Below are 19,320 nucleotides of genomic sequence, written 5' to 3'. Positions count from 1 at the left end.
TCCTTTAAAAAGCAATTTTGAATTTTTTGTCAAGCAGTTCATAATGTCTCCATCTCTTTAAGGGTAAGTCACTGGCACTTTATTTTTTCCATTTAGTAATGTCATCTTTCACTGATCTTGATCCTCCCGGTCGAGCATCTGTGTCTGTACCTTGAATAAGTAGGTACTTATTTCAGTTTTTGCAGTCTGACTTTGTCTGGGAACACTTTTCAGCAATAAACCTGCCTGCAGATTCTGGGCAGATCATCTAGTGTGATGCCTAAGCCTGTGACCACCACCATCATTGCAGAGCTATGGAGCACCCTGCTCCCAAGGGCACTGTGGTTGGCACAGCAACAGGCTGGAATTCTCTGGCCACCAAGGTTAGCACAGCACTGGGTTGCACCTAAAGCCCATGCTTTACTAAGGCCTGCCTGTCACTGAGCTTTGACCAAAATCCAAAGCTGTTGTAGTCAGCCAGCATTGTTATAGGCCAGAGATTGGGCCCATTTTGCAGGGGCTACAGGTTCCCACCTAGGGCTGGGGTAGCTTAGAGCCTCAGTCCATGAGTACCAGCTAGATTCAGCGGCAATGGGAGTCTTCTCAGTGCTAGATTTTACTATGGCAGGCCTGGTGTTGGGGATCAAGGGAAGGTCATACACTCACTTCCCTCTCTTTCCTGCAAGCAGATGGTATCTCACTCTATACTGTGCTGCTTTAGAGTTGGGCAAGGGGTGGCATGGATACTATAAAAGTGTCTTCCCTACCCTCTTGAGTGCATCTTTTCTTATTATCATGCTATAGCCAGGTACTGTGATCTTTCACTTGGTTTTCTTAACTTTTTTTTTTCTTTTTTAAATATTTTTTTTCATTTTTTTTTATTGACACATAAGACATTCTCTGACAATTCTTAACTGTTTTGAAAATATGCTTGTGCATGGGTAGTTCAAATTGATGTTTCTACAGAAGGTTGATCACTAGAGAGTCAGTCCTATTTTGCCTTCTTGCTCCATCTTCTTATTCTTTTCCTTATAAAAGTAATGCAGTCCATTTCAAACAGAAAAATATTGAAAAGTCTAATGGAGAAAACCACTTTTAATTTCAACACTAAGAAACTTTATAAATTTGGATGAATTTTTAAATTTTTCACTTAAAACTTAAAAAATTTTGAAATAATTATATTAATATATTCTTAGTAACTTACAAAAACAGAATACAGGGGTTCCATGTACCCTTCATCCAGTTTCCATCTATGGTTTTATCTTACATAGCTATAGTAAAATACCAAAACCAGGAAATTGACATTGGTGCAACTCATAGACCTTAATTCAGATTTTACCAGTTTTACATGTATTTATGTGTGTGTGTGTGTGTGTAGTTCTATGCAATTTTATCACTTGCTTAGATTCTTATAACCACCATCACATCAGATTACAGAACTGTTCCTATTACCTCATGGATAACTCATGCTACCTTTTTATAGTCACAACCCTCTCCCTCCAGCCTACTCTTCAGTCCCTAACCACAGGAAACCACTAATCTGTCCGCTAGTTTCATAATTTTATTATCTAGAGGATTTTATAGGATTTTATATCTATGGAATCATATAATATGAAGCCTTTTGAGATTGGCTTATTTATATTCAGCGTAATTTCCTTGAGATCCACCAAGTTGTTGAGTATATCAATTGTTTGTTTCTTCTTATTGCTAACTAGTATTCAATCTGTGTACCACATAGATTTAGGCATTTACAAGTTGAAGGATATTTGGTGATTTCCACCTTTGGCCTGTTATAAATAAAGTTGAACAAAACTGTTATGGACATGTATTTGCATGTTTTTGTGTGGACATTAGTTTTCTGAATTTTATTCTCAATATTCAGTAAACAAGTATTTTTCAATGCAGTTACTGTGCTAGTGCTTAGATTATACTGGTGTACAAAACAGTGTCTATTCTTTTGGGCTTACAGTCTAGTGGGGTAGACAGTCTTTAATCACGTATGCCTTTATAGGTACAGACTAAAGTGTTGTTGAGGCAATAGTGTGATTAGGGTTACATTGTACATATACTGTATAACCTCTGTATTTTCTTCCCAGTTAAGCTGTTAAATTTCCAAATTTCAGAAACTTTTTTAAATGGTGATATAATGTTCCATGAAATCAATATTTGGTATTTTGGGGACTGATTATTGTGTCAGTCAGATGTTCACTTAGAACCAGAAGCCACCTTAGGTATTTGACCAAAAAGTGTTTAATATAGGAAATTGTTAAAAGTCAAGGCAGAAGTGAAAAGATAAAAGAAACACATTGAGATAATATAGAGATAATAACTGCAAGAATCAGCTTCTATTTCTTAGTCTAGAGAAACAAAGGGAACAGGTTGGAGTTATCAGATCCTAGAAGTCTGGAGCCAGAGCTCTGCAGAGTTGGGACTCAGACCACTGAAGAAAAGGTGCTGCCCAATTATACTTTTACCATTACCTCAGGAGCCTCCTGTCATGAAGCTTAAACCTTTGAGTTGAAAGGGCTGCCTCGCTAGTGAGTACTTCTGAAACTAAGAAAGGGTCTCTTTGGAACTGAGGCTCAGATAGAGAGGGTCTCTGTTATCTGCTGTTGTTATCTCAGAAGTTTAGAGGAGATGCCTTGTGCAACTGGGTCTCAGACATCTAGAAGGTATTATACCCAGTGTAACTGGTACTAATATCTCAGTTATCTGGAAAGGGAATGTTACGGAGCTACACCTTACGTGTCTAACAAGTGGCTGTTGCATAGCTGGTACTGGTACCTCTGAGGTAGCTAGATGAAGCTGGTTCAGGGAGTTTTAAAAGAGGCTAAGAGGATGGAGCTGACTGCCACTGGCAGGGCTAGGGACTTTTGCCGGGCAGATGATGGTGGAAATAGTATGCAAACAGAAAAACACAAGTTCTGTCTTCTTCCTGGCTTCTAGTCTCCATCTAGTACCCAATATTGGCAGAATCTAACAAAGGAGGCTGACAAAGGAGACATGTAGTTTGCAGCATCCTGGTCCCAGTAGCACAAAACAGTATAGAAGGGTTGATTTAAGAGACATAATATGTGGAAGACTTGTCATCAAAAATCCTTTTATTTTTAATTAATTTATTTATTTTTTGCTTTTGAGGAATTTCCTCAATAGAAGGTGTACTACACATAATTTATAAAGGCCAGATACTTAATTTCCTCTCCCATCCCACCATTTCATTTCTTATCAACTCCCCTTAGTTAACTTATGGGCATGTGAATTAGGCCTGGCCAATTAGACTACTGTTTTACTGTCCTTCCCTACCCACACAGCCCCTTATTTCCCTCTCCAGGCCTACTTTGATTCTAGAACAGGACCATCCAGAAAAGTAGGGATGGGAAGTTTTTCTTCTGATAGTGCTTGCACCCGCAATATACAGTTTCTAGTAGCAGCAGTACCAACAGTGGCTTATAGGGTTCAGAAGCAGAAACAACCCTGTCCATACAAATGTCACCTGTGCTACAATCTCAGCAGGGGTTTTGTTGTCTAACCTCCCCTGGCTCCTTTCCATTTTCTGTTCTTTCTTCTTTGTATTTCTTAGCAATGTGAGCTGCCTGATACCTTCAAAGTGAATTCCTTTTTTTCTTAAGTTAGCAAGAAACAATTTCTATAGCTTATAATTTAGAGCGCAGATTGATTCATGTTATTTGAATTTAATAGGATTTATTTAACTCTTCTTGTTGGACAGAGAAATTTTAATACTTCATGTTTATATGGGAAAAAATTAGATGCTAGAATTAGGTAATTATAAGTCTTTTTTTGACCTTCACAAGTGTTTGGCAGAATTTGAAAATTATCAGATATCCTACTATTAGGGTAGGGTAAGGTCAAATCTCTATTGTGGTGGTGGCTCTAGATGTCTGTAACTTCAACAGAAAAACCAGCCATCTTTCTGACTAGCGGAATCTGAGGAAGTTACATGGTACAAGCAGGGCTGATGGAAAATGTGGTGGGAACTCAGAAAGGAGAGAGCCAGAGAAGGGGAACTCAAACTTACATGGACCCAATTCTGGTTGACTCCTTAACCACGGGTCTGTGTGCCAGACTGAAAGCAGACTGAACTGTGATCTAAGAACTGTGATCTATCCATTGTGGTGGAGATGTGGGGGAACTAAAATTCCTTTTTAAAAAAACTGCCATCTTTTCAGTTGTAGGAACCAAGCAAAGGAACCTAGATGGTGGGGTGATAATCCTGAAATAGAGAGCCAAACAATGACAACCTCTAATTCTGAGTATAAAACTTTGCCCGATCTGAGGGCAACTATGTGAGCAGGCTGGACTGAATGCAGTCTTTCACATGACAGCATTGATGATTTGAGTCTAAGCAAATGAATTGCCAGCTAAAACAGAAACAGTAATTTTCAGGGCAACATAACAGAATCCAGAGTTAACAACCTAACATTCACAATGTCTAGCATCAACCCCAAATTACTTAACATGTAAAGAGCCAGGAAATTACATCATATTCTCAAGGGAAAAAAACCTGAACAAATGCCAAACTCAAGATGAACCAGATGTTAGAATTATCTGGCAAGGATTTTAAAGCAATTGTTATGGTTACTTTCAATGAGATAAAAGAAAATATGCTTATAATGAATGAAAAAATAGTTAATTTCAGCAGAGAAAATGAAAATATAAAAAAGAATGGGAATTTTAAGACTGAAAAGAATGATCTCTGAAATAAAAAGCATTCAAAGAATGGGATATTTATAGCAGATAGAACTGACAGAAAATAATCAGAATTTTGACTATAGATCAAAAGAAGTTATTCATTCTTTACAACAAAGAGATTTTGGTTTTGTTTTTAACAGAGTGTTAGGGATCTATAGGCACAGTATTAAGATAGTACCTCTTCCCACATTAATCTATAGAACATTTGTGAAATCAGTGCAACCTGATACGAAAATGTTGCTGGAAGTGTATGTGTATATGAAAACTACCTAGACTAACCAAAGCAGTTTTTAAAACGAAGAGTAAAGTCTGAACACTTACATTACCTGATTTCAAGACTGACTACGAAGAGCAATAATTAAGACAGTGTGTTGGAGTAAGAATAGACATTTAGATCAGTTGAACAGAATAGAGTCTAGAAGTAAACCCAAGCAGGGATGTGGAGTAACTGGACTTTGATAGACCACTGGTGAGACCATAAAATGGTACAACTACTTTTGGCAGTTCAATAAAATGATTCAAATACTTTTGACATTTCCTGAGTGCTGGAACTACAGTCTCCAACCATCACACCCGGCTAATTTTTTTTCTATTTTTAGTGGAGATGGGGTCTCGCTCTTGCTCAGGCTGGTCTCGAACTCCTGACTTCAAGGGATCCTCCCTCCTCAGCCTCCCAGAATGCTAGGATTACAGGAAGGAGCCACCGCTCCCTGGCCAGTATCCCTTGTCTCAAAAAATAATTAATAAATAAATAAACAATAAATAAAATCACCAAGGAGGCGGAGAAGACAGATGGCAGAGGAGGGCAGGGGCAAACTGGCTCAGAGGCCATACTGAGCTCTGCAAAGACCTGGGGGAAGAGCATGGCGGGCAGAGGAACCTCAGGGCAGAGGCCCAGAGGTGGGAAGGAGCTCGCAGTTTTGTCGGGGCCATCGAGAAGGCTGGTGAGGCCAGACGAAGTGCTGACATTTCCCTTAAGTTAAATATATACCTACTATATGACTTGGTCATTACTGCTAATAGGTCAAAAGAAATGAAGTTTTATGTTCATATAAAGACATGAATTTCATAGCACATTTATTCAGAATAGCCAAAAGCTAGAAACAGTAATCTATCAACAGGTGAATTAATAAGCAAAATATGTTATCCCCAGTATAATTCTGCTTAGCAATAAAAAGAATGAATTACTTTTTGGCTCAGGGTATCTCTGGAAAAAAGAAGAATAACAAACAAAAAAAAAGAATGAAATACTGATAGGACACAATAGGGATGAATCTTAAAATTGTTATACTGAGTAAAAACAGACACTAAAGAGTACATATTATTTGATTCCATTTACATAAAATTATTAAAAAGGCAAACTAATGTATAGTGAAAGAAACCAGGTCCTTGGTTTCTTGAAGCTGGTGGCAAAAGGAAGACTGTTCTGCAGGTGAGCATGAGGAATTTTGGGAGGGTGATGGAAATGATAACATTTCCAGCTTGATTGTGGCAGTGATTTCGTGGATTATACACAAATGAAAAAACTTAATTGAATTATATACTTTAAATTGATTCTTGTATGGCAATTATGTCTCAATAAAGTTCATTAAAAATTTGGTTGGCTTTCTTTGAATTTATAGCTAAGTCTTCCTATACCCTGTCCACCGAGTTCAACCTTTTAGATAATCTTTCCATTCTACTTTTTCTACCACTAGGAAAATGCTTTCTGAAGCCACCTGTCATATTCCTCTAATTTAGACTTTTGGACTTTCTGCATTCTTGCTGGTATTTTACCTTATCGTCTACCTGGGAAGTCCCTTTGCTTCTCTCCTGCATTGCATTCTTCTTTTCCTGGCTCTCAATTGCCTATGACTCCTCTTGATTACTCCCTCATTTTGGTGAAGCTATTTTCCAGTGCTGAAAAGTAGATTTTTCTTTATCTTCACAGTTTAGAACTTTCATGCTGATAAAGCACCTAGGTGTGAAAACCTCAAATCTCTTTTGTCTTGGACTACTTAGTCTTTTCATAAAACAATCTTCCTTATAAGCAGAAGGAGAAAGTATGGGTTCTAGCCTTCTGGGTGCTGAGAAGGGGAGGGAGACCTTTAATATGAAAGCTTTCTTTATCTGCTTCCCTGTCCTCCTCTCTGGGCATAGCATACTCTACTACCCTATGTTGTATAGGAATGTCTGATTTAATCTCTCCGGGGGATAAAGAGTGGGGCCTCTAATGTTATTGCCTGGTGGTAGGTAGGTAGCCACAGTGCTTTGTATATGTATGCCTCTTTTGTTCCTATACGGTTATTTTGGTAGATAGTAGATATAAATGCCATGTATTCATTTTACCTTTTGAAATCTATTTTATCCTTAACAATAAATGTCAACATGCTAAAGTATGAAGCCCACCTTTTTGTAGATGGCTTTCTTCTGTAGCATGCATTCTCTGTAGTAGTGACACTTGGTTCTTGGAAGAATGAAATCTTAGGTAGTACAATGTTTTATGGTCCCCAAAATTCTGTCAAACAAAATCATATTCCTTAGTATTTCATTTCTGGGGAGGTAGAGTGTTATATTGCAAAATGCTTGAGAAACGTTGTCCTGTATAGCGTTTCCTTTATTCGTGAAATTAACTAACTTCACAGAATATATCTTTGGGCTGATCTTTCCATGTCTCTTTTTTCCTGGGCATAGTATGTCTTTCTGTTACATTTGTTATATTCTCATCTTTGAAAACACCAGTTAATGTATTTGCTTTATCTCCTTTGTTGTCCCTTTATAATATTTTTTATTTTGTGCTTTTCTCGAATCTGTTTACCATGCCCATGACTTTTTTAGCTTATTTGCTTCTTATTGCTGCTTCTGATATGATTTTCAACTCTATTTCTTTTTGCTTACCTTCATTAGCTTACTTTTCATCACCTGTTGCCTTAACACTTCTTTAACATTTACCCCCCCTTATGTCATGTCTTGTATCTACCATCTCTCCAAGTTTTTTTAAATCTAATTTTGGCCTTTATTACGTTTGTTTCTTTCTAATAATTACCTGTCAGTGCCAAGACTTGGGTGAGACCCATGAGAGGCTTGCCTCAATTACAAAATTTAAAGAAGCATAAAAAAATAAGTAGTCAAGATAAATATTTTATTGCAGTATTTTTTAAATGAAATTAATGCATAATGAACAAAATATTTTAAGTAAATACAGGATCATTTGTCTTTGAATGAAGCAATCTATATATTATGTTTGGGAACGTGTGTGTGTGCACGTATGTGTGTATAATAAGATGATGTGAGCTTTATAATCTTCGCTTCAATTTATTCTCTTAATCATACCCTTTTAACCAAATCTGTCCTTTTCTTTGCCTTGAGACTTGGCTTCTGTCATTTTGTTACTTTCTTGGCATTTAAGACGTCTGTGTTGTTCACAGATTTTCTTCATCACTTGACAGTTGGTGCTTCTCTCTTCTATGCCACCTATTTTTCAGATTATTGATGGTAGAAAAGGCTCCCTTGTGTGCACAGAAAAGTATTTGCTAGAGAAAACAGAAAATTATGGACTATATGTTTTACTTCCTTTTATTTTTCTAGAGCTTTAGTGAGGATATTGAACAAAATATAAAGCATATTCAGGAATAGTGGCTAGAAATATATTGAGAATGATCATGGAGCAAAAGTTTAATACATTGATTGCCACACTAGAAAAAAATTTTTTTCCTTGAGACCACAGTGTTTTATTATGAAAATAGAATAGAAAAAAAAAATAGAATTAAAACTTCAAAAACAAAACAGTCCTTCCTAATTTAATGAAAAATGTGTTACTTTTTATTGTTTTCTGTGCATGAGTTATATGCAACTTGAAGAATAGTTCTTGTGCTCCCAAGGTGAAAGAGACATGTGAGTTACATATGCTTCACAAGGTCCCAGCCTCAAAACTAGCATGAGTTAAATACAACTCACATGGAAGTATCCCAAGAATGGAAAAACAAGCACCACATGTACTCACCATCAAATTGGTATTAACTGATCAACACTTAAGTGCATATATAGTAATAACATTAATCAGGTGTCAGGCAGATGGGAGAGGAGGGGTGAGGGAGGGGATGGGTATATACACACCTAATGGTTGCAGTGCGCACTATCTGAGGGATGAACATGCTTGAGGCTCTGACTTGGGTGGGCCAAGGGCAATATACATAACCTAAACATTTGTAACCCCATAATATGCTGAAATTTAAAAAAATACAACTCACATGACAGTTAATGTGTTAAAAACCTCTGGGCTACTAATCATCTACTTTAGTTTGGTATATATGCTTCATTTCCTCCAAGAAGCTATTCTTAATAACTAGACTTTTTAAGATTTCCGAATATTTAGTGTTTATTTAAATTTATGGTCATTATTTTCTTTATGAATGTTAAACGTCCTTTATAAGTCTTTCTGTATTCATAATTACTGAAGCAGGGTATTCATTATCTTGTTTTTCCCTTTTGCTTCTTTTCAGCACGCTCTACCTCTCACTATAGTCCTATGATACCTAGCACATAGTGACTCAGGAAATGTTTAATTTGTATTTTTTAGCCAGTCAGAATGATGATTTCTTGTCTTAATCCTAAAAGAGAAATTGTTTCATAGGCTAAAGAACACTGTGGAGTTATTTTATATTATTTTTGCTAAATAAACTGATAAAGAGATCAAAGATTGATGTTAAAGGTGTGAGAGAGTAAACATTAAGCAATTACAAGATGTAGATTCTGTTCTGCAAATTTTATTGTTACATTGACCAGAGAGGATTATTTCCCCTCCAAGGCTAAGATTGTTCACAGAAGTAGAAATTGATAGACTCTATTATTCTATCTGGAAGAAGAGATGGTAAATGTGATGTGATCTTTGAATTCATTTATTGGAGGAAAAACAAGGATATAAAACATTCATTTTATATATTTTTATGAAGAATCAAAAGCACTAAATCAAAAAGTTGACATTTTCACTAGATGTTTACACTTTGATGCAGAGAGTTTCCTTTGGCTATCTCACATAGGCCTTATGTAATATTCATTTTAGTTTTGCTTTTCACTGGAAGCCTTCCTTTCTGCCTGTAACTATCAAAGACCTGAAAAAGCCTAGAAGTTAGTTTTAGAAACTTGATGGGAAATGTTAGTATTATTTTATCAAGAATATTCTTTATCAATATTTTGTTTATCAAATTTAATGAAACTATTCATATTGAGAATTTACTTTTGAATACTGGAACAAGGAAAACAGAATAAATGTTTTTCCTAAAACTTACTTTGGCCTTTTAAAAAATTATGCTTTTGATGGCTCAAAGCCTTTGATAAAAAATACTAGCTTTGTCTCTTTGAGATAGATGTTTGTAGTTTCTGTGTCAACTTATTTGTAGGAATAGTGAATGCAAGTTGGGTTTTGGTAACTACACCCTTGTTCTCTCTTATCTGAGACATCTTCAAAGAAGTTATTTGAGTAGGAAAATAAAAAATACTAAGTATCCCACTAGCATAGGATGAGTATATTTATGTTTTGCCTGTGGGGGGTATAACACGTCTACGAATACAATTAACTTTTCTTTTGATTTTCTACTTTTCTCCACAGCCTCATGATTTTGATGAATGTCGATTTGATATTAGTGTAAATGATAGTGTTTGGTATCTTCGTGCTCAGGATCCAGATCATCGACAGCAGTGGATAGATGCCATCGAACAGCACAAGGTAAGATCTCTAATGTTTACCTGTCCATGGGGCACTAGGTGAAAGATCGGTCCTTTAAAAAAATCTTGACATGTAGCATGTATTACTGAAAAATTGAACATTATTTCAGTGGTAAAGATTAAAGCAGTACATATATAAATTTTTGAATTAGTTTTATTTCTGAAATTTTAATTGCACTAAGGGAATTTGCTATGATAAATATTTTTGATAAATATTTGCTATGATAAATAGTCTTCATTGGTAATTGAAACAAAAATATACCCTTTTTTATAACATATGTCTTGATTTTTATATTGAGGATTTGCTTCCTAATCTTTTTATGATCTATGTAAAAGGATTTTTGAAATAACATTAGATTGTAAAACCCTAATGTTTAAAGCAGGGGTCCTCAAACTAATGCCTGCGGGCCACATGCTGCCTGCCAAGGACATTTATCCGGCCCACAGGGTGTTTTTTGCTGCTGCTGCCTGTCCTACTTAGCAGCCGACTCCTCACAAGCCCACAGTGCGCGTATGTGGAATGTGCACCACACTCTCCAGCGGCCCTCCACCGGTCTGAGGGACAGTGAACTGGCCCCCTGTTTAAAAAGTTTGAGGATCCCTGGTTTGAAGCTTCCATGTTAATTTTTGTAGTCGTCTATAACCATTTGGGTAAATACTTAGTACAAACATTATAAATCATTTAATCTTTGTAAATGTGAAGCTGTCTAATGATAAACCTACAGAAAATCTTTCTGATATAAATGTATAAGCCACATTCCTATAATTCAAAGTTAGTCTTTGACTTCTGCTAATAGTAAGTGGTAAATAAACTAAAGAAGTATATTAATAAATCTGCATTATTAGATAACTCAGTAATACTGTAATAAAGAATAAGGAAAATTACAAATTCATTGTATCATTCTTGAGTGTGACTTAAGAGAACTTTGTGCTTGTTCACATACTTGTCTGTACTTGTTCATTTGTGTTTCACAGAGTTGTAGTTGAAACACCTGTTTTGGTTGTTTTTAACAGGCACAAAACACATGCACATACACACACACACACACACACACACACACAAGAAAAACCAGTCTGGCTTGAGATTCCACAAGTGCATTCTTCTTGGTATCATACAGGTGTTAGCTTTTCTTTCTTGGTTTATTCATTATGAGTTTTCCCCAGCCTAAAGAAAACTGACTATAATGCCTTTCTTTCTTCTCTGTTTTATCCTTAGTATTGTATGTTTAAATTTTATAACTAAATGTTTAAAACATTTTCTGAGTGTTAGTTATCTTAGTATTATTAGTTCAGAAAAGGTTCTAAATATGGGGGGAAAATTTTTTGAATTATAGTTCTATTATTTAAAAGAAAGATGAGCTAGTAGTATTTCAGAATCTCAATACTTTGGTGCCAGGCCAACTTGTATTCAAACACTGCTGTGTATGACATGTGTGACCTTGGTCATGCTAATTAACCTCTTAGTCTTTTTTCTCAACTGGCAAGGGTGGCACTTCTGCTCAAAGTTGTAGTAAGGAATAAATGAGATATTAATAATATGTGTAAAGTTACTACCCAGGGTGACTGATATATTTCCCCATTTATGGCATAGTGGGAAAAGCAAGGGCTTTGGAATCACAACTAAATGCAACAAATTATACCAGGTTGTTTCTAGATGAAGAGTTCTATATTCAGTGAAAATAGCTAAATGTACATATAAGGAGAATGGCCTATTTCATATTATTTAATAAGGGCCAGCCTCCTCAGTAATGATAGAAGATGTTATTGAGTAGAACTAATTTCTATATATTTAACTGAGATGTCTTTTTAAAGGATTAATCAGTAATGATTTAGATTACAGGCCTAGATTTTTCTGTTTATTGTCTTTTAATTAAGACTCTTTTTAATTTCAGAGTATTATGAGGGTACATATAATTTGATTACATATAATGCCTTTGCCTCACCTAAGCCAGAGCTACCAGCATGCCATCCCCCATACAGTGTACTCCTTACCCATCAGTTGTGAGTTTATCCAACCCCACCACCCCCCTCCCACCCGCCCAGCACCTAATGAATACTACTTCCATGTGACCACCTAAGTGTTAATCAGTTGGTACCAATTTGATGGTGAGTACATGTGGAGCTTGTTTGTCCATTGTTGTGATACTTCACTTCAAAGGATGGGATCTAACTCCACCCAGGATAACATAAGAAGTGGCAATTCACCATTCTTTTTTATGGTGAGTAGTATTCCATGGTATACATATACCACATTTTATTAATCCACTTATGTATTGATGGACACTTGGGTTGTTTCCACATCTTTGCAATTGTGAATTGTGCTGTCATAAATATTCGAGTGCTTATGTCTCTGTTGTAAAATGTCTTTTTTTCCTTTGGGTAGATGCCTAGTTTGGGATTGCAGGATCAAATGTTATTTCTATTTTTAGTTCTTTGAGATATCTCCAAATTTCTTTCCACAGAGGTTGTACTAATTTGCAGTGCAGTGCCACCAGTGATGTAAGAGTATTCCAGTCTCTCCCTATCCATGCTAGCATTTGTTGTTTGGGGACTTTTTGATAAAGGCCATTCTCACTGGAGTTGGGTGATATCTCATTGTGGTTTTGATTTGCATTTCCCTGATGATTAGAGATGTTGAGGACTTTTTTATATGTTTGATGGCCAGTAGTCTGTCTTCTTTTGAGAAGTTTCTGTTCATTTCCTTTGCCCATTTATTGATGGGATTGTTTGATTTTCTTTTTCTTGTTAATTTTCTTAAGTTCTATATAGATTCTTGTTATCAGCCCTTTATTGTATGTGTAGCATGCAAATGTTTTCTCCCATTCTGTAGGTTGTCTATTCACTCTAATGATAATTTCCTTGGCTGTGCAGAAGCTTTTTAATTTGATCACGTCCCCTTTATTATTTTTGTTGCTGCTGTGATTGCTTTGGTGGTCGTCTTCATCAATTGTTTGTGTAGGCCGATGTCTATAAGAGTTTTCCCAACATATTCTTCTAGAATTCTTAAGGTTTCATGCCTTAAGTTTAAGTCTGTTATCCATCGTGAATTGATTTTTTTGAGAAGAGAGCAGTGTGGATCCAGTTTTAATCTTCTGCATGTGGTTATCCAATTTTCCCAGCACCATTTATTGAGTAGAGATTCTTTTCCCCGGTATATATTTTGTCAAAGATTAGATGACAATATGAGGATGGTTTTATATCTGGGTTCTCAGTCCTGTTCCAAAGGTCTATATCTCTGTCCTTGTTTCAATATCATGCTGTTTGGGTTACTATAGCCTTGTAGTAAAGCTTGAAGTCTGGCAGACTGATGCCTCCGAATTTGTTCTTTTTGCTTAAGATTGCTTTGGCTGTACGAGGTCTTCTTTGGTTCCATGTGAAGCATAGAGTTATTTTTTTCTAGATCTGCAAGAATTATGATGGTATTTTGATAGGGATTGCATTAATTCTGTAGATCACTTTAAGTAGTATGGGCATTTTAACAATCTTGATTCTACCAATCCATGAGCATGGTAGGGTTTTCCATATGTTTACATCTTCCACAATTTCTTTTCTCAGTGTTACATAGTTCTTCCTATGTAGATCTCTCACCTCATTAGTTAAATATATTCCTAAATATTTAATATTCTTTAATGCTATTTTGAAAGGTGTTGCATCTTCTATTTGATTTTCGGCTTGACTATTATCAGTGTATATGAATGCCACTAATTTGTATGCATTGATTTTGTATCCTGAGACTTTATTGAATTCATTTATCAATTCCAAGAATCTCTTGGTTGAATCCTTGGGATTTTCTAGATATAATATCATCAGCACACAGTGAAAGTTTGACTCTTCTGGCCCCATTTGGACCTGTTAATTCCCCATTCTTGTCTGATTGCTCTGGCAAGGACTTCCAGGACTATGTTGAGTAGAAATGGAGATAGTGGGCAGCCTTGCCTAGTTCCAGTTCTAGGTGGGAATGCTTTCAATTTTTCACCGTTCAGTATGATATTGGCCGTGGGCTTATCATATATGGCTTTAATAATTTTGAGCCGAAAATTGATCTTTTGAAAAGGTAAAATTCACAGCTAGATTGACAAGAACTAGAAAGGAAAGGACTCTTTTTTTTTTTTTTTTTTGAGACAGAGTCTCACTTCTGTTGCCAGGGCTAGAGTGCTGTGGCATCAACTTAGCTCACAACAACCTCAAACTCCTGGCCTCAAGCAATCCTCCTGCCTCAGCCTCCCAAGTAGCTGGGACTACAGGCATGCGCCACCATACCCAGCTAATTGTGTGTGTGTGTGTGTGTGTGTGTGTGTGTGTGTGTGTGTGTGTGTGTATGTGTATAATATATATATATTTTTAGTTAGCGAATTAATTTCTTTCTATTTATAGTAGAGACAGGATCTCGCTCTTGCTCAGGCTGGTCTCGAACTCCTGACCTTGAGCAATCCACCTGCCTTGGCCTCCCAGAGTGTTAGGATTACAGGCGTGAGCCACCACGCACGGCCAGGAAAGGACTCTTAATAAGCTTGATTAGAAATGAAAAAGGAGAGGTCACAACAGCTATCACAGAAATCAAAACATCTTTGAATACTATAAAAATCTCTATGCTCCAAAATTACAAATTGTGGAGGAAATGGACAAATTCTTAGAAATACCAACCTCCCTAGGCTCAATCAGGAAGAAATAGAATTCCAGAACAGACCAATATCACAGAAAGTGAAGCAGCAATAAAAAAAATTTTCCAATAAAAAATGTCCAGGACCAGATGGATTCACACCTGAATTTCACCTAACTTACAAAGAAGAACTCTTCCCTGTGCAACAGAAATTATTCCACAACATTGAGAAGGGTGGAATCCTCCCCAACTCATTCTACGAAGCAAGTATCATCTTGATACCAAAGCCAAGAAAAGACACAACAAAAAAAAGAAAACTACAGACCAGTATCCCTTATGAATATAGGTACAAAAATTCTCAAAATCTTAGCAAACCGAATTCAGTAGCATATCAAAAAAAAATTCATCATGACCAGATGAGCTTTATCCCAGAGATGCAGGGATGGTTCAACATACACAAATCTATAAATGTAACACACCATATAAATAAAAGCAAGAACAAAAACCGTATGATTCTCTCAAGAGACGCAGAAAAAGCATTTGACAAAATCCAGCACACTTTATGATAAAAACTCTTAACAAAATAGGTATAGATGGGTTTCCGTTTTACTTAAGTGTATTTTATTTTGCTCATTTTCCTCAAGTCCAACCAGAACTTCTTTGCAGGGTTCCCATTTTTTTATTTTTTCCTTGAGTGAGAATGAATGCATGAAGCATACATTTTTCTTCTATATTACTGATTTCTTTGTATCTTTGAACAATGGATTGATACAATCTTTGGGTCTCTTTCACAGTAGTGAGACTTAAGCTGAGATAACAGATTTTTGGTAGTTTTAAGTTTTTGGAAAAAATATTCAACTGCAGGGTTGCAAATACATTGTACAAACTTTTCCTTTATTTCTAACAATAGTTTATTCCTAGAAAAGGAGAAATATACTGTACAGAAGTAAAATATGCATGTCAACTAAGCAGCATATCAGTGAATAGAATTGAATATGAATTCTAAAAATAATTTTTAGTTACTAAAATAACATATAGGGAGAAATTTCAAATGCTGTCACCAAACATAATCAGCAAAGTTTTCATTTTTTCCCCCAGAGACCAGATACAGTGAGATGTTTCCTGATTCATTCTTCATTATTATTAAGGAGTATTGACTATAGAACTTAAATTCAGTAATTTTATTATTGAAGCATGCAGTCTTGATATTCAAAATTAATATCAAATTATTGAGGCATGATGATGATGATAGAAGCTACCACTTACTATGAGGATCACCAAGTAGTAATTATTATTCTAGGTGCTTTATATGCTTTATTTTCTCCCTACTATCCTGAGAAATAAGGTAAGCATTGTTTTACAGAAGAGGAAATTGAGGTTTAGATTAAAATGAACTTGCCTGAGACTATGCTATCTTTTAGTTCATGGTTTCTTAGGATTCTATTTTGTGTTAGGTTTTTTGTTTTGTTTTGTTAGTTACCATTGGTAAACTCTGATTGTTTGAATACAATTCCCATGAGCTCATCTCCTGCAAATTAGAGTATATCATCTGAGTTCTCCTACCATACATATGTAAAATTAATATGAACTCACTTTTCTGCCCATGGATTGCCAAAAAGGGCAGTACATTTTATTGGTTAATGTTTCAGTATTGTATTCTGGAGTCTGGCAGATAGGGATTTGAATCCTGCCACTACTATATACTAGCAGTGTTACCTTGATAAATTACTTAAAGGAGGAATGATAACAGTTTGTGATATGTGTTACCACTTCCCCACCCCAAACAAAAAACAAGCAAGCAAAATAACCTATTCATGCTAAACCAAGAGTATTATACTTTACAATTGGCCTGGGCTGCCATCATTCCAGCACATTCAATTCAATTCACAGTTATTTCCTCAGTTATACCAGCTGCCCTTAGGATGGCTGGACAGGACACTTGGAACAGTAGACCTGTCTTTTTCTGTTCTCGTGTCGTTGGATGGGCCTTTATTGCCTTTTCTTGCTGCTGGACTTCTGTAGGGCTTCCCTGACAGGTTTTAGTAATTTTCAACATCTGAAAGAAAAGCTTGGGGTTTCTGTTCCTTCTTTCCCAGGAGGCCCTAATGCTCATTCTTATAAGTTCTGTGTATTGATCTATTTTTCACATGCATATGCATGTTCTTTCTCTCTCTCCCTCTCTCTGTCTCTCTCTCACACACACACACAGAGACACACACTCGAACAACAGGAGTTCTATTTTATAATGGTGATGATAGCTAACATTTTTCAGAGTCAATTTATGCGAAATAAGCTGATAAACACTTTGTATATTTTATCTTATTTTATCCTCACATACATAGGAGATTAGCATTATAATCCTAATTTTACAGATAGGGAAATTGAGGCACAGAGTGGTTAAGTAACTTGTCTAATATCAAATAGCTAGTTAGTGAAGGAATCGGCATTCAGATCTAGATCTGTCTGACTTGAAACCAGGGCTTTTTTCCGGCAGGCACTTCTGCTATCCTATTTATGTATTTATGTGATGTATATTTTGTCAAATTAAAACTTCTTGAATCATAATACTCATTTTTTTTATATGTTCTTCATAGCTGTAGTGTTTATTTTAAGGCATACTCCTTAAAGGCTCAGACATATTCTAATTAAACTTCTTTGTAGGAATCAGCCAAGCATTGGGCATGTAAATTTTTCAGTTAAAATCCTTTACAATATTGTAAAACATTTTATGGAAGAAATCTGTGATATTTGAAGGCTTTTTTCTTCCCTTTAATCTTGATGGTTGGTGTTAGAATAATTACTGACATAAGTACAATAGGGGTCTGTATTCTCTTTCTAGCTGATGTTTGGCCTTTCCAAATCTCATGTTGAAATTTGATCTCCAGTGTTGGAGGTGGGGCCTTGTGGGAGGTGTTTGGGTCATGGAGGGGGGTGGATCCCTCATAGATGACTTGGTGCCCTCCGCATAGTTATGAGTGAGTTCTCACACTGTTCGTTCACAGGAGAGCTGGTTGTCTAAAAGAGCCTGGCATCTCCTCTCCCTTTTGCCATGTGACACACCTGCTATCTTGATTGGAAGCTCCCTGAAGCCCTCACTAGAAGCAGATGCTGGCACCTTGCTTCTTGTATAGTCTGTAGAACCGTGAGCCAAATAAACCTCTTTTCTGTATAAATTACCCAGCCCCAGTTATTAGCTTTATAGCAACACAAAATAGATGAACACACTACCTTTGCTGTTTTTGTTCTCCTTGGCATTCATTCCAGAATAACTTGCGCACTACAGGAAAAGTTTTAAAGAGCTGACTCTATGATTTAAATTTTCTCAATATATTAGAAATTGCATAATTTATTGTGACATTTGCAGTAGCCCCTATAAAAGAAATGTATTCCCAAGATCATTCTAAAATTCAAAATTCTATTTCAATTTAAATATAGAAAAAGGGCACATGTATACGAAACCAGTAAGTTTATTTGGAAATACTATGCTGGCTTTATTGTGCAGAGTACATTAATATTCTGAATTTCTCCTTATGATTTTGGTACAACACTAAATAATTTTTTTTTTTTTTTTTTTTTTTTTTTTTTGAGACAGAGTCTCACTTTGTTGCCCAGGCTAGAGTGAGTGCCGTGGCGTCAGCCTAGCTCACAGCAACCTCAAACTCCTGGGCTCGAGTGATCCTTCTGCCTCAGCCTCCCGGGTAGCTGGGACTACAGGCATGCGCCACCATGCCCGGCTAATTGTTTATATATATATCAGTTGGCCAATTAATTTCTTTCTATTTATAGTAGAGACGGGGTCTCGCTCTTGCTCAGGCTGGTTTTGAACTCCTGACCTTGAGCAATCCGCCCGCCTCGGCCTCCCAAGAGCTAGGATTACAGGCGTGAGCCACAGCGCCCGGCCCTAAATAATTTTTAATGGTAGAGTTTTGTTTTATTTGAAATCTCTTAGCCATCTTCCTTGTTGTCTTGAAGTGAATCAAATGAGACAGTGTTTGCAAAAATTCTTTTAAAACTAAAAGCTGAATAGCTGACCTTGGTGGCACATGCCTGTAGTTCCAGCTACTTGGGAGGCTGAGGTAGGAGAATTATTTGAGCCCAGGAGTTCAAGGCTACGTATAGTGAGCTATGATTGTGCCACTGCACTCCAGCCTGGGCAACAGAGCAAGACCCTGTCTGGGTTGCAGGGAAGACCTAAAAGCTATATGAATGTAAAATTAAGACGATAGTTTTTATTTGGATTAAGCGAACATCTTTTCTAGCTAAAGGTGTCCCTATGTATTATCAAAGAGCCTCAGTGAGTGTTTTCTGCATATAAGTAATCAAAGAAA

General features: G+C 36.4%; 1 protein-coding gene across 3 annotated transcripts in view; it reads left to right on the top strand.

The window, feature by feature from the left end:
- Nucleotides 1-19,320, top strand: part of CERT1 (ceramide transporter 1) — a 121,336-nt gene that overhangs the window by 32,532 nt on the left and 69,484 nt on the right. For all 3 annotated transcript variants that reach the window (XM_076008124.1, XM_012783856.3, XM_012783845.3), the window contains exon 3: nucleotides 10,277-10,393. In XM_076008124.1, coding sequence (XP_075864239.1) covers nucleotides 10,277-10,393 — 117 coding nt within the window. The remainder of the gene's footprint in view (nucleotides 1-10,276; nucleotides 10,394-19,320) is intronic.

Source organism: Microcebus murinus, chromosome 11 (assembly GCF_040939455.1).
Source record: "Microcebus murinus isolate Inina chromosome 11, M.murinus_Inina_mat1.0, whole genome shotgun sequence".
NCBI lineage: Eukaryota > Metazoa > Chordata > Mammalia > Primates > Cheirogaleidae > Microcebus > Microcebus murinus.
The sequence above is the reverse complement of the archived record's forward strand: the minus strand, read 5'-3'. Positions and strand labels throughout refer to the sequence as shown.